Source organism: Alligator mississippiensis, chromosome 2 (genome assembly GCF_030867095.1).
Source record: "Alligator mississippiensis isolate rAllMis1 chromosome 2, rAllMis1, whole genome shotgun sequence".
Lineage (NCBI taxonomy): Eukaryota > Metazoa > Chordata > Crocodylia > Alligatoridae > Alligator > Alligator mississippiensis.
Window position 1 is genome coordinate 218,299,170 of NC_081825.1, and position 13,714 is coordinate 218,312,883.

General features: G+C 44.1%; 1 protein-coding gene across 1 annotated transcript in view; it reads right to left on the reverse strand.

The window, feature by feature from the left end:
• SLC1A2 (solute carrier family 1 member 2) overlaps positions 1 to 13,714 on the reverse strand; it is a 137,526-nt gene that overhangs the window by 31,603 nt on the left and 92,209 nt on the right. Inside the window, exons 6-7 of the mRNA XM_019476719.2 lie at positions 9,745 to 9,871; positions 5,316 to 5,549 (exon numbers count right to left, since the gene is read on the reverse strand). Coding sequence (XP_019332264.1) covers positions 5,316 to 5,549; positions 9,745 to 9,871 — 361 coding nt within the window. The remainder of the gene's footprint in view (positions 1 to 5,315; positions 5,550 to 9,744; positions 9,872 to 13,714) is intronic.

Below are 13,714 nucleotides of genomic sequence, written 5' to 3' on the forward strand. Positions count from 1 at the left end.
ATACTGACATTTCTATCAATACACAGCTTTGACGGGAATTTTACAGGCAGCCTTAGTGAAGAGCATCCTATCCTATTACCAAGCTATGAGTTATCAAGTCCCATATTCCCTTTCCCTATGCTCTAACCAAAGGAATGAAAACTCAAGATTCTTATCCACTTTTCTTTATTCTGCCAATTTGGCTGAAATATGAACAGTGAGATTTGGAATAACTCCTTGCTCTTGATTGGGTAGGATCTGGTTTCCAAACCTAATCTGCTAAGAGTCCCAGGATACCTGTTATCTCACTTGTTAACAATATAAAGAGAAATCTTTATTGGGGTCAACGGACACGTGTGCACACACATGCACACATACACACACAGACACACCTTGTGCCTTTGTAACTCTCAAATTAACTAAACAGAACCTGGGCTAACTAATAGCATCATCCTAACATGGATGAAACAGTTGAAAGAGCGCATGAAGAGTGGTCATTCCTCAAGAATACGATCCTCAAAGCACAAAAGAAGTCCATTCCAATGAGGAGGAAAGATAGCAGAACTACTAGTAAGCCCTCTTGGCTTAATAAAGATATCATAACCCTCTTGAAAAAGAAGAAAGAGGCATATAAACAATGGAAGCTTGGGATAGTCCCTAAGGAGGACTATATAACAACAGCCCGCACTTGTAGGGAGCAGATTAGAAGGCTAAGGTGGCGACTGAATTTAAACTAGCTACAGAAATCAAGGGCAATAACAAGTCCTTCTTTAGGTATGTAGGGAACAGGAGGAAAACAAGTGGAAACTAAACTCCTGAATACTTGCTTCAGTATTTCACTGGACTAAGGGGAAAATCATACTAGATAAGGTTAAGAATGGGCATGGTGGGAATAACCACCTTTCTATTGTTGATATTGAGCTGGTGCATGATCAGTTAGAAAAGTTAGATATCTATAAGTCAGCAGGACCCGATGAACATCATCTGAGAGTGCTGAAGGAGCTGGCTGAAGTCATCTTGGGATGTCTGGTGAAACTCTTCCAAAACTTGTGGCACTTGGGGAAGGTCCCTGAAGACTGGAAGAGGGCCAATGTTGTGCCCATCTTCAAGAAGGGGAGGAGAGAGGACCTGTGCAACTATAGATCAATTAGCCTAACTTCTATCCCAAGGAAAATCCCAGAAAAAATCATCAAGGAGTCTATGTGGGATACGTTACCAGAAAGTAGGATTCTGAATGACAGCAGGCATAGCTTCATCATGGGCAGGTCTTGTCTTACCAATGTCATCTCCTTCTATGACCAGGTAACTCACCTGGATAAGAGAGAGGAGGTTGACGTTGTATACCTACACTTCCTAAAAGCCTTGATTTGATGTTCTCGTGGGGAAAATGGAGGATTGTGGGCTTAAATGCTTGACAGTCAGGTGGGTAGGAAGCTGGCTGCGGGGTAGGACCGAGAGAGTTCTAATGAATGGATCTGTCATCCTGGCGAGAAGTGGTCAGTAGAACTGTGGGAAGCTTCGGTTCCTGATTCGATTCGGTGGAAATCTGGCCCAATTCAGAGGCCAAATCTCCAAATCTGAATCAAATCAGGAGACCCTTTAATCTCTCTGAATCAAATTGGAACCCTCCAAATTGATTTGGAGAGATACGGAAAGATTCGGCAATTCAGACATAGACACAGCTTTAAATGTTTTTTCTACATACCTCAAGGTGTCAAGGGGCTCATGAATGCGGCAATGCTGGGGCGCATGGAGTGTCCCACAGAAGCGTGGGGGGCTCCCACGCATGCTCGGCAGCAGACCTGGAAGTGGACCAGAAGCCAGGTACTCCCTCCTCCAGGGAGTGTATGGGGGTACTCCCCCCTTGCCTCCCCATCTCAGCGACTAGTGCCTCCTGGGTCTGGAGGTACACCCAAGGTCTCCCCGTGGCTGAGCACTGAGCCAGGGGGAGCATGGTGGGACCCCCCAACGTACTCCTGGAAGTGGACTGGAAGTAATTCCAGTTCACTTCCATGTTCACCGCCAAGCACATGGAGGACCCCCCGCCACTCCTGTGGGATGCTCCATCCACCCCAGCATTGCAGCATTCACAAGCCATGCTGGTACCTCGAGGTATGTAGAAAAAACATTTAAAACTGCGTCTATATCCAAATTGCTGATTCTCCAAAACAGTATCAAATCTTCAGATTCAGATTTGGCCAAATCAAATCAGGGACAGTGATCCAAATCAACAAATTGAATCACTGTCCTTGATTCAGGCCAAATCCAAAACTGAATCCAATAGGGCCCACTTCACACAACCCTAGCGGCTAGTGCTGTCCCTCAGGGGTCCATGCTTGGTCCAGTGCTTTTTGACATCTTTATCAATGATCTGGATGTGGGGGTGAAGAGCTCACTGGTCAAGTTTGTGGATGACACCAAGTTATGGGGGAGCATTGTCACACTTGAAAATAGGCTGCAGATATAGGTGGACCTATATAGGCTGGCAGGTTGGACCCAGATCGGAACCAGATGAAATTCAACATTGAGAAATGTAAAGTAGGGCTGTGCCATGGGGGAACCCCTGCCAATCCACATCCCCTGATCCCTGCTCACTCTCCCAGCCCCGTCAATGGCTGCCCTGCACAGCCCCAGCATCCCAGCACTTTAAAACAAAAAAAAAAGCCCTGCACTCACCGGCTGCTGCCAGGTGGGGTGGTAATCCCTGCTGCCCCCCACTGCCCCACACTGCATGGGGGGCTTTGCCATGAGCCCCCATTCCTTGCCTGCTCTCCCAGCTCTGTTAATGGCTGCCCCGCCCAGTCCCAGTGTCCCGGCTTTAAAGGAAAAAAAAAAAAGCCCTGCACACACTGGCTGCTGCAACAGCCATCGGAGCTTCTGGGGGCTCATGGCAGAGCACCCTATGCAGTGTGGGGCAGTGGGAGATAGCGGGGATTGCACCTCCTCGCCCTGGAGCAGCCAGTGAGTGCAGGACTTAAAAAAAAAAAAAAAAAAGAGCCGGGACTTTGGGGCCAGGCAGGGAAGCCATTTGAGGGGCTGGGAGAGCGGGCAGGGGATGGGGCCTGTTTGATTCAGAGATTCGACTGATTTGGTGGTGGCCAAATCTATTTGGGACAGTGATTCAAATCACTGAATCAAATCACTGTCCCCCAAATCAGCTGAATCTGAATCCGAAGCAAATACTAACCACTTCGTACAGGCCTAATGTAAAGTGCTATATCTGGGGACAAACTATCCCATACTTACAGGCTCACTGGCACCAAACTGACTAGCATCATGGCTGAAAGGGACCTAGGGGTAATAATAGACCATAGTATGAACATGAGCCGTCAGTACGGTGCCAGCAGAGCAAACAATACTCTGGCATGCGTCAACTGAAGCATATCAAGCAAAACTGAGGAAGTGATTACTCAGCATTGGTGAGACCACAGCTGGAGGACTGTGTCCAGTTCTGGGTGCCACACTTCAACAAGGATGTGGAAAAGCTTGAGAGAGTCCAGAGAAGAGTCATCCTTATGATCAGAGACTTGCAAAGCAAACCATATGAGGAAAGGCTGAGGGACTTGGGTCTCTTCAGCCTAAAAAAGAGAAGGCTGAGAGGGATACTTTGTAGCAGTTTACAGCTATATCAGGGGACTACATCAAGGGCTCAGCAAACAGCTGTTCACCAGGGCACCCATGGGGAAAACCAGGAGTAATGGCCACAAAGTCCTGGAAGACTGTTTCAGACTCAACACTAGGAAAACTTCACAGTCAGCGTGTCCAGACTGTGGAATAAACTCCCTCCCGCGGTGGTGCAATCATCTACCCTGGAAATCTTCAAGATGGGATATAATACTAACAAGTGCAAAGTACTGCACTTGGGCAGGAAGAACCAGCAGCATACCTATAGGCTGGGGAACTCCCTTCTTGAAAGCACAGTGGCAGGAAGAGATCTTGGAGTTGTTATTGATCCTAATATGAGCATGGGCTGCCAATGTGAGGGCGCAGTCAGCAAGGCTAACCGCACCTTGTCATGTTTCCACAGATGCATCATGAGTGGGTCCAAGGAGGTGATCCTCCCTCTCTATGCAACACTGGTCAGGCCACAGTTGGAGTACTGCATCCAGTTCTGGGCGCCGCACTTCAGGAGGGATGTGGACAGCATTGAGAGGGTCCAGAGGAGGGCCACCCGCATGATCCAGGGGCAGCAAGGCAGGCCCTACAAGGAGAGGCTACGGGACCTGAACCTGTTCAGCCTTCACAAGAGAAGGCTGAGGGGGGATCTAGTGGCCATCTATAAACTTACCAGGGGGAACCAGAGGGGAATGGGTGAGACCCTGTTCCCCTGAGCACCTCCCAGAGTAACAAGGAATAATGGCTACAAGCTGATTGAGAGTAGCTTTAGGCTGGACATCAGGAGGCGCTACTTCACAGTCAGGGTGGCTAGGAGCTGGAACCAGCTTCCAAGGGAAGTGGTGCTGGCTCCTACCCCTGGGGTCTTTAAAAAAAGGCTTGATTACTACCTAGCTCAGGTCATATGAGCTTAACTTAGTGGGGGTCATATGAGCCCAGTATTCATTCCTGCCCATGGCAGGGCATCAGACTTGATGATCTACTCAGGTCCCTTCTGACCCTACATCTCTGAATCTAAGAGGAAACTGGATGGTCACCTTGCTGGGGTCACCTGACCCCAGGTGTCTTTCCTGCCTAGTACAGGGGGGCTGGACTCCATGATCTTGTGAGGTCCCTTCCAGTCCCTAACATCTACGAATCTATGAAAGAGAAAATGCTGGTGACAACAAAAAACCTTCTACTTCCTCTTCTACCAAGCCTCGTCAAACCTTCTACCTTTTACCAAACCTTCTATTAGGCCTCATCTACCTCATACTTGAAACATAGCATTACTAATTCTTTTAGAAGCAGCCATATGATACATATTGATTCTCTTTTGAAAATCGTGGCTAAAGCTTATAATAATTATGATTAAAAAGTGCCCATGTAGCACTTTCCATCTACTGAGTTTAAAGTGCTTTAGAAAGGTGGGTAAATAGCATTATCACTGTTTTACAGGTGAGGGAATTGGCACAGAGATTATCTTATTTGTAGACGTTTACACAGTGAGTCAGTGCAGGGAAGAGAATAGAAGACAGGTCGGTCTCTTTACACTCAGTCTGTGGCCACTGGCATGCAGGCCATACCGCCTCCCTTTGAAGTCAGGTAGATATGGTTAATCAAAAGTTTTATTTCTCATCATCATTAATTATATGTTTTTTCTAGTAAAGGTCAGGACTGCAGCTATATAATGTCCAGTAACTCCTAAAAATGTAAATACAGTGGCATTTCCCATGGAGTACCTGGAAGCTGTGCCTAGAGCTGTGATCCATGCCTGGAAAATGCCAGCAAGGAATGAGAAAGGGCTTTTTCTTGTTATCACAAAGTACAGTAATGGCAAGAAGATCCCGCCATGGATGACGAGGCCCACGATCACTGTTACCATGTACATTCCCAGTTGCCTAGCAACCACTTCTAAGTCCTTGATTGCAATGATTTTCCCACAAATAAGGCAGGCAATGCCCAAAGGTGAGTACCTGGAAAATAAAACAAACACAGATAGAATTGATCTTTACAGCATGCAGCCATAAAACTTGTGCTCAAAGGTGGATAAAAATACAGGATTTTCAGGTTGAACCCACTAAGAGATGAAGAGAGCTCACGAAAAGGATACTGAATTATTGAAAGAGGACATCCTTCATGCTGTTCTTATATGGTATGGATAAACCTGGTTCATTTAAGTAATACAATAATATCCTATGGCCACAGCCAAAGGTACTTGCTCAATTTTACTAATTCTCATTGAATTTAACATGCCTTTCTTAAGGAAAGATTCAGCTTTATGGTAATATCCCATCAGAATATAGGAATGAGATTATACGTATGTGTTTTGGACCATTACTAAAAAATAGTGATTTATATGCACATACCTGATACATAGCAGCTTTTATCTGGTTTAGGGATGAAATATTTGCTGCAGATAAATGATCTGATAAATATAGCCCCTTTTCTGTATGAACCTGCCTGCTTTCTGCAAATGTCTCTGTTATAGTCATTAAACTATTTGACTTTCAGACTGTGGATTGATTGTTAATTATGTGCTCTGTTAATTTATTATATGATTAACTACTTAATCATCCTTGATAAGAGGAATGAAACTTAAATAGGAGAATAACAGTAGTACATTTTGATACTAAACAATTTATTTCTACAGCTCATAAATGACAGAGTGAGTATGTAGGAACACTGGAATGTGTGTGTTGGCAGGGAGGGGCATTCACTCCTTTGTCACACAGCTTGTCACACACATCCATTTCAAACAGATTTCACCTTCCTCTCCCTACTTTATAACAGTCTTACTGTGGAAAAAAAAATAGCTGTGTTTCCAGGTGAAGAGGAAACAATAGAATGTCTTCTGAATAAATTTGTAGGGACTATACTTTCAAAACTGACTGGTGATTTGGCATGCCTACGTAGACATGACTGGAAAGGATCTGTGATAAAAGGTATGTGCTAAACCATGTCAGAAAATCCAGTTCCTTAAGGTATCTCAAGTTGAGCACTCAGCACCTGAGATGCTGAAAATCACGAGTGACTTTTGAAAACTAGGGCCAAATATTCCTAACTACTGCTCCAGCTACCACGGACATAGTCTGTTCTTGCTGAATGATTTACCACGTATAATCCCTGTAAAGGATTAAGCAATGTCACTCTCAGATGCCAGACCATATTTTACTTTGTTATGGCACTTTGGTATTCAGGAGAGTCCCATGAATCATTGGAACTGCCAGAGGAGACAGATTTTTTTATGGACATGTCATAAATAACTAGACAGAATTCCCCTTTGGATAAAGAAGAATGGCATTTGTCTTTATAAACACACAATGTTAATTCTCTTGCCCAGCAACAATTCTCGGCAGAGATGAATAAGAGGTGTTTTTACCATAATTCATTCTCCCTGTTTTAGGACAGAGGAACAAGCAGTTCATCAATAAAAAACAAATGATTTCTATGGGCTTCTTTAAAGCAGGATGACTGCCCATAATTGCAGCACTTAACACAACAGAAGCCTTGAAGCACACGTCTTAGATAATCAGTTATGTCTAGCATGTGCTTCTCAGTGCCAATACGTGAAATACTGGTAAACTTCTGGACTATTTGAAGCACTATAATCATTGCTTCTAAATATATGTTATAATAAATATTACAAATAGTCTTTTTGTTCACAAAAATAACTGCATCTGTTTTCAGAGGGGGGTCAAATTGAATATGAGAAGCAAAATGAGAAAGTGAGAATTGTTTCATGAACTATTCTAGGTTTCTTGACAAGGTTTCTTGATATTTTCAGCAGTACCCCTTGTACACACCTGAAACCTAAAAGCACCAGTTATTCTTCCATATCCCCTGGGAATTACAGCTATTTAGAACCTCAGAGGGAGGCATAGTTTAGCCCTGTAACTTAAGAAATGATACTTTCATGAACATCTGGAGTTCAAGGGAAGCATAAGCTGCAAAAGCATGGCCTGTTCTGTTCAGCTTAGTACAGAGACGCAAAAAGCGTGAGACAGAAGTGCTTTAAGTTTTACACTTTAAGTGCCCTAGCTTAGGTCAGGAGGGAACAAAACAGACATTCCTGTTCCTATGAATGGGGGAAGCAGGGTGCCTCCCAGCAGCTGGGCCACTCCAGATCAGCCAGTCCAGCCCTCTCCCCCCACCCCACCAGTCAGCTCTCAGTGGCAGCCAGGTGGCCCTCCCCACCAGTCTTGGCTGGCTCGTGCCAGGAGGGTGCATTTGGGGGGGGGGGGGGCAGGGCCAGGGCGGTATGGCAGGGGCATCTTCTCCCCAACTAGTACCATGCTGCATGAAAAACCCCCAAGCCTTGCCCCCTCAGTACTGGTAGGGGAGGCTGCCACTGCTGCCTGACTCCCCACTGATGAAAGGCACAGGCAAGAGCCTGCCTGGGCAGCAGCTGGGAGGTAGAAGATGTGCAGACCCCAGCTGGGGGGAGCCAGGCTGGGGGCTCCATTCCCCTTCCACCTGCTCCCCCTGAAGTTGAGAGGCAGGGGCTGGTGGGAAGCCAGGGCTGGAGTAAGTGGCCCTGCAGGCTGGCTGAGCAGGGCGGCAAGGGGGGAAAGCACCCACCATGGGCCTGGCCCCTGTTCTGTAGACCCCAGCTGGGGAGGGCTAGGTTCAGGGTGGGGGCCTCAGTTCTCCCACTTACCTGTCCTCCGTACTGCTGCCAGCCAGCCTAGGGAGCAGAGGCTTTGCTGCCTCAGCTGTGACAGCCCATAGGTGGGGTGGGGTGGGGTGGGATGCAGGGGGGCTGGCCCAGCTCAGCTGGAGCAGATGAGGGGGAAAAGAAGCTAGCTCATCCACCCTGTGAGAGAAGATTAGCGGGGGGCCACAATGGCTCCTGGAATACCATGGGACTGCAACCTAGCTTGATTCAGGAGGGGTTCTGGGACAGAAGTTCAATAAAGTGGTCTAAACCTGACATGATATCCATCTTAAACTGTGTTAAACCATTTTGAAACTGGTCTATGTGCAATGAACTTCCATTCTGTTACAGTTTTAGACCAGTTATCGATCACTTATACCAGTTTATGTGTAATTTCTGCCCATAGTCTTCTTGCTCTTCACTGCTTATGGCAGACAGTGCATTAGAAATGAGGGACTAATCCTGACACAACACACTGCACAATAAGCCACTTAAATGCAAAAGAGTAGAGAGCTCTTATCTTGCTTTTCCCATCAGCAGTAGGCAATTTATGCCTGTGTCCTTTGCTGGGTTTGTGACTAAAGGGATTCATAGTTTCCTGTCTTCCCTTAGTTGGCAAGTGCATGATCTAAATGTATGGAAATCAAGAGGTTCCATGCCAAATGCCACAGTGCATGTCTTGTTCTGAAAATATAATTCTGTGACATGGATATGTTCAACACTTGTATACAAATAGCTCTGACGACCTCTCAGCTACATCAAGAAGAGGGAGAAAAAGTCTTCCTCAAGGAATGTAAGCAAAGCTTTGACCCTAAAAGGGTAGATATACTTCCTTAAAAAGGAACTGGGTTTTGCTATTATGAATGAGCAGATTTTACACTTCTCTAGTGAGGCGGCTGAGTTCAGTATCACTTATTCTGGTGCATTTCTAGAATGTAGTCTGCATGTGGACTTTCTGCAGGCTAAGGGAGAAGACTTTTGTACGTTAGTCCAAACAGTTGGGTTCTCATTTTGATGGAATGTATGTTTCTGGTAAGCCAGTTCTGCTGTAAAACACTGTAAATAGAGCATCTCTCTTGACTACTCTGTAATTATACCTCCTAGTTAATAGCCTGTTATTATGCTAACCTCACAGGAAGATTTTGATGTTATTATGTTTTGAGGGCTTGTTTAGTTAGTAGGCTGTTTTTTAATGTAATGAACCTCTATAACAAAGGTGACATTTTTATGCAGGCAATAAACCACTCTTAAACTATATGACTTGGAGTCCCCTAGGCAGAAAATGACAGCAGGCCTGCCATCTTTTGAGATGTTTCAAAACAAGATTTAATTCCCTCCCACCAAACAGAAACACCCCTATTCCAGCTGTCTCATCCTTGTCATAGCTTTAAAAAGCAACCCAGTGAGCAGAAATACCTAATTGTGTGGATTAAAAATAAAGAATGGTGTATAGAATATGGACATCTGTGGCCTATGTCTTTTATGAGTGCCAGGAGTTCTGTCCTCAGACTTACCACATGATCATAGTCACTAGTTTCATTACAATCTCATTCAGGATGTTGAAAAAGTCCACCATCATCTTGGCTTGTTCTCCCATCTTCCCCATAACAATGCCAAAAGCAATGAAGAACCCTATCAGACCTGTTGGAGGAATCATACTCCCTGTTAGAAGGCATGTTAGGTTTTTTATCTAAGTCACTGTACCTGTGTCAGCTTGTTGCTAATACCAAAGTAATTCAACTTTTGAGACAGTTGTATTAGATTTCAAGTTTGGAATGCCTTAAAGTGATTTTCTCTAAGCTTCCAGAAGGGAAAACATGAATAATTCTTTATTCATTGGTCCTTATTAAACTGACAATAAAGACTAGGGTTTTTTGTTTGTCTGTTTGTTTGGGGGGTTTTTTTCGTGGGGGGGGGAGGGCAGTTAAATTATGTATTTTGTAGCATTTAGACCAGGGATCAATCAATCAATAATACATTTACAGGATTGGATTCAATTTCAGTTTGAAATCATGATGCTGTGGCCCCAGTGACCTTTTTGGTGTGGCATAAAGGATGTGTATATGTATCCATGTGTACATAGATAGCAGAGACTTCTTGGATGTCTGGTTGAAACCCCAGAGTGCATGTATCACTGTGCTCTGACTTTTTTCTTTAGTTGCTATAACAGCTTTCAGAGATTAGAACCAATTGTGCCAAGTTAAAGCAGATCTAAGGCAGCTCTAACTTATGTAGGAGACACTCAAAAAATACCGGGAGATGCAAAGATAATTCTTCTTCCACCCCTTCTCCCCCAGTACACATACAACAGTCTCACGCAAGCATAACTCAGTCACAATGGAGTTCTTTCCCTACGCAAAAAGAGAGAGATTAACAATGAATGTTTTCCTGCTAAATGCAATAGGTACAGTGTTTCTAAACATTTTAAGTAGCAAGTACCCCCTAAGTTCTGAAAATTTTAATGAGTACCCCAACACTCAGTTTTCCAGGGGATTGTATATTTACAGACTAATCTGTGCCATATGTTAGAAGAAGCACTGTGTATATAAGGCTGTGATAGGAGAGATGTCTGATCTGGTGTGGGTAGGGTTGCCACATTTTATACCAAGGGTGCACAACTCAAGTATGTACCTGGGCTACAGGTGATGTTGGCCAAAGCTAGGAGGGCTGAACCAACCAAGAGTTGGTCAAAGCTAGGAGGGCTTTGCGTGGCATGCCAAATTATTACTGGGCAATTTAAAGCACTGCACAATGCATGGTACACCAAATTTTTTGCTATAGTTTTGAGAGGAGGAAGGGGTGAAAGAGAGAGGAAAAGAGGGTGAAAGAGAGAGGGCGTTGGGGTACCCACGTACCCTCTGCCTGTATCTTGCATACCCCCAGGGGTACGCGTACCACAGGTTGAGAAACTATGCAGTAGGATAAGGCCTTAAAATGAAAAAAACCCTATAATTATTTTAAATGAATGGAGGACATTCTTGAAGTATTAAAAAAAGAAGAAAAAAAAAAGAAAGATGAGAATCAACTTAGTGAATGAGGATGCTAGGGGCTATTTATATATATAGTTCCCAGCTGAGTTCACACACTTTCAAAATGCTGAACTCGTATTACCTCTCATAGTTCAATCTCCTGAGAACTGAAGAGCTACAGAATTTCCTATTAGTGTCAATATATAATCCTAAATACTCCTCTTTGCCTCTTGGCCCCTGAAAATTGCTGGATAGCAAAGCTAAGTGCTGATGAGCAATGCCCTAAAGTTTATATTATATTATAAATATATAGATATTATATTCTGTCAGTCATTTTTTCTCTCTCTCTCTCTTCTTCCCCCCCCCCCCCACCCCAAACTCTCTCTCTAATATAATTTGGGGGGTATTGCTCTTCAGCAGTTAGCTTTTCTACCCAGCGATTTTCAGGGCCAAGAGTCAGAAAAGCCATATTTAGGATTATATATTGACACTAATAGGAAATTCTGTAGCTTTTCAGTCCTCAGGAGATTGAACTATGAGAGCAAATATGAGTTCAGCATTTTGAAAGTGTGTTAACTCAGCCGGGAACTTCCCCATATCAAAAACACAAGTAATTCTGATCTGGAAATAAAATCAGTGAAGGAGGATTTCAGATTCTAATGCACAGTGAAATGACTGGCTGTCCAAAATTTTTTCATTGTACTTAAGAAGAAAAATGAGCTTGACCATTAATCCACTCAGTAGGATGGTGAGAGATGTTTTACTGAGTTGTGCCACAGTTGCACAGAAGGGAATCAAAGTGTGTATGTGGGGGAGTGCATCTACACGTGCAATTAATGCAACATGATAAACTCCAGAGCAGTTTGTGCCAGAGTACACTGCTCCTAGGCACAGCATCTACACGCACACACAGGGCAGCAGCATTTTGAGCTGTGGGTGGAGCAGCCCTGGGCTGGCAGCAGGCTTGAGAGGTCAGTCTCTGGCTCTAGGTGGTGGCATCAGGTGGCAGAGGGGCTGGCTGGGACCATAGTGCTGTCCCAGTCACCAATCACACGTGTTGCAGCGCAGCAAATGACTCTGCTGTTAGATACTACTGTCCCCCATGGTACTATCTTACAATGGAGTTAGTTAATATACTGAGCTCTAATACTGGTGCTCTTGTAGGCAGTGACAGTTTATTGTGGAGCTAATTAGTCAACTCCACAGTAAAGTGCACGTGTAGATGCAGTGTGTGTGTGTGTGTGTGTGTGTGTGTGTGTGTGTGTGTGTGTGGAATACAGTATGGAAGAATATATTATGGAAAAATTTGAATAGTTATAGACCAAGTAACTTCCTGGAATCCAAACTGTGCGTCAGAAAACTTTAGTTCATGGCTTTGTTCTGTTAATTCCAAACTAGTGGCTGCATTACTCATAGCACTCAATTTTGTTTGTGTTTGCCCTGGTTTTACAATTTAGAGGTCAATTCCCCCCAACACACACACACACACACACACAGAGTCATTTCTCATATGAAAAAGCTCTGCAATATTTTACAATTATGGACCAAACCATATTAGCAATGCTTGTGGACCATTACAACAGTAGATTCATTTCCTTCTGTTTCAGTAATTAATTTGCCTTCCGGTCCCTTTTGCTGTTAATTATATTGTCAGCAGGATACAGTTTTCCCCATTCTAGCACCAAATCTAGTGAGCCCAAATTTTCTTTTAAATGTTTTTAATATATAAGTAAGTAGTAGCATGACCATTTCATTGTGAACATTCTGCCTCAGACTAATGTATAAGATAATGTGAGGGTGTGCATTAGAATAGTACAAGTTTAGGGATAGATTATTTGGATGACAAGCAATTGAATTGAGAGAGAAGGACTTTCAGTTCAGGCCCTATATTGGATAACAGGACTGTATGCCTGGGTATACAAGAGTAAGTAGGTTCAGCATGCCCACCCACGGACCTTCATCCCAGAGCAGGTGCACAGGGATGCGTGTGTAGTGAGTGGAACCCTTGTTTCCACATACTTTTGCTAGTCTATACAGATAAGGGAGCACAGTAGGGGAGGCTCATATGCTGCTGGGAAAGGTCAGCATCAAAGACAAAACCAGGAGGGAACTGTGACTCAGAGATGTGTCAAGTCTTTAGGGGATTTTTTTTATGTGTGGTGCAGTTTACACACCACCTCTTGCTCAGGACTTAAGTCATAATATAACACAATGTGCCCAGGGAAAGCACTAGAAACCCAACCCAGTTAGCTTCAGGTCTTCACAGAATAGGTAAATCTGGGGAAACATTTGTTTAGTCAATAGAAACCAATGGTGGTCTGGATAGTCCTCCTCTTTCTGGATTGATAAAATATTTCGGGCACTTCTATAGTATATCAAATAAATAATAATAGCAGATTCTTGTTCAGTCCTTGGCTTTTCTACAGGTTGTCAACTAGTGGTAATTCTGGTGTTTGCTTCTGTGCTTTGGGCACATGTCCACCATAAGACTCATCTCACAGAGGCCAACAAGCAG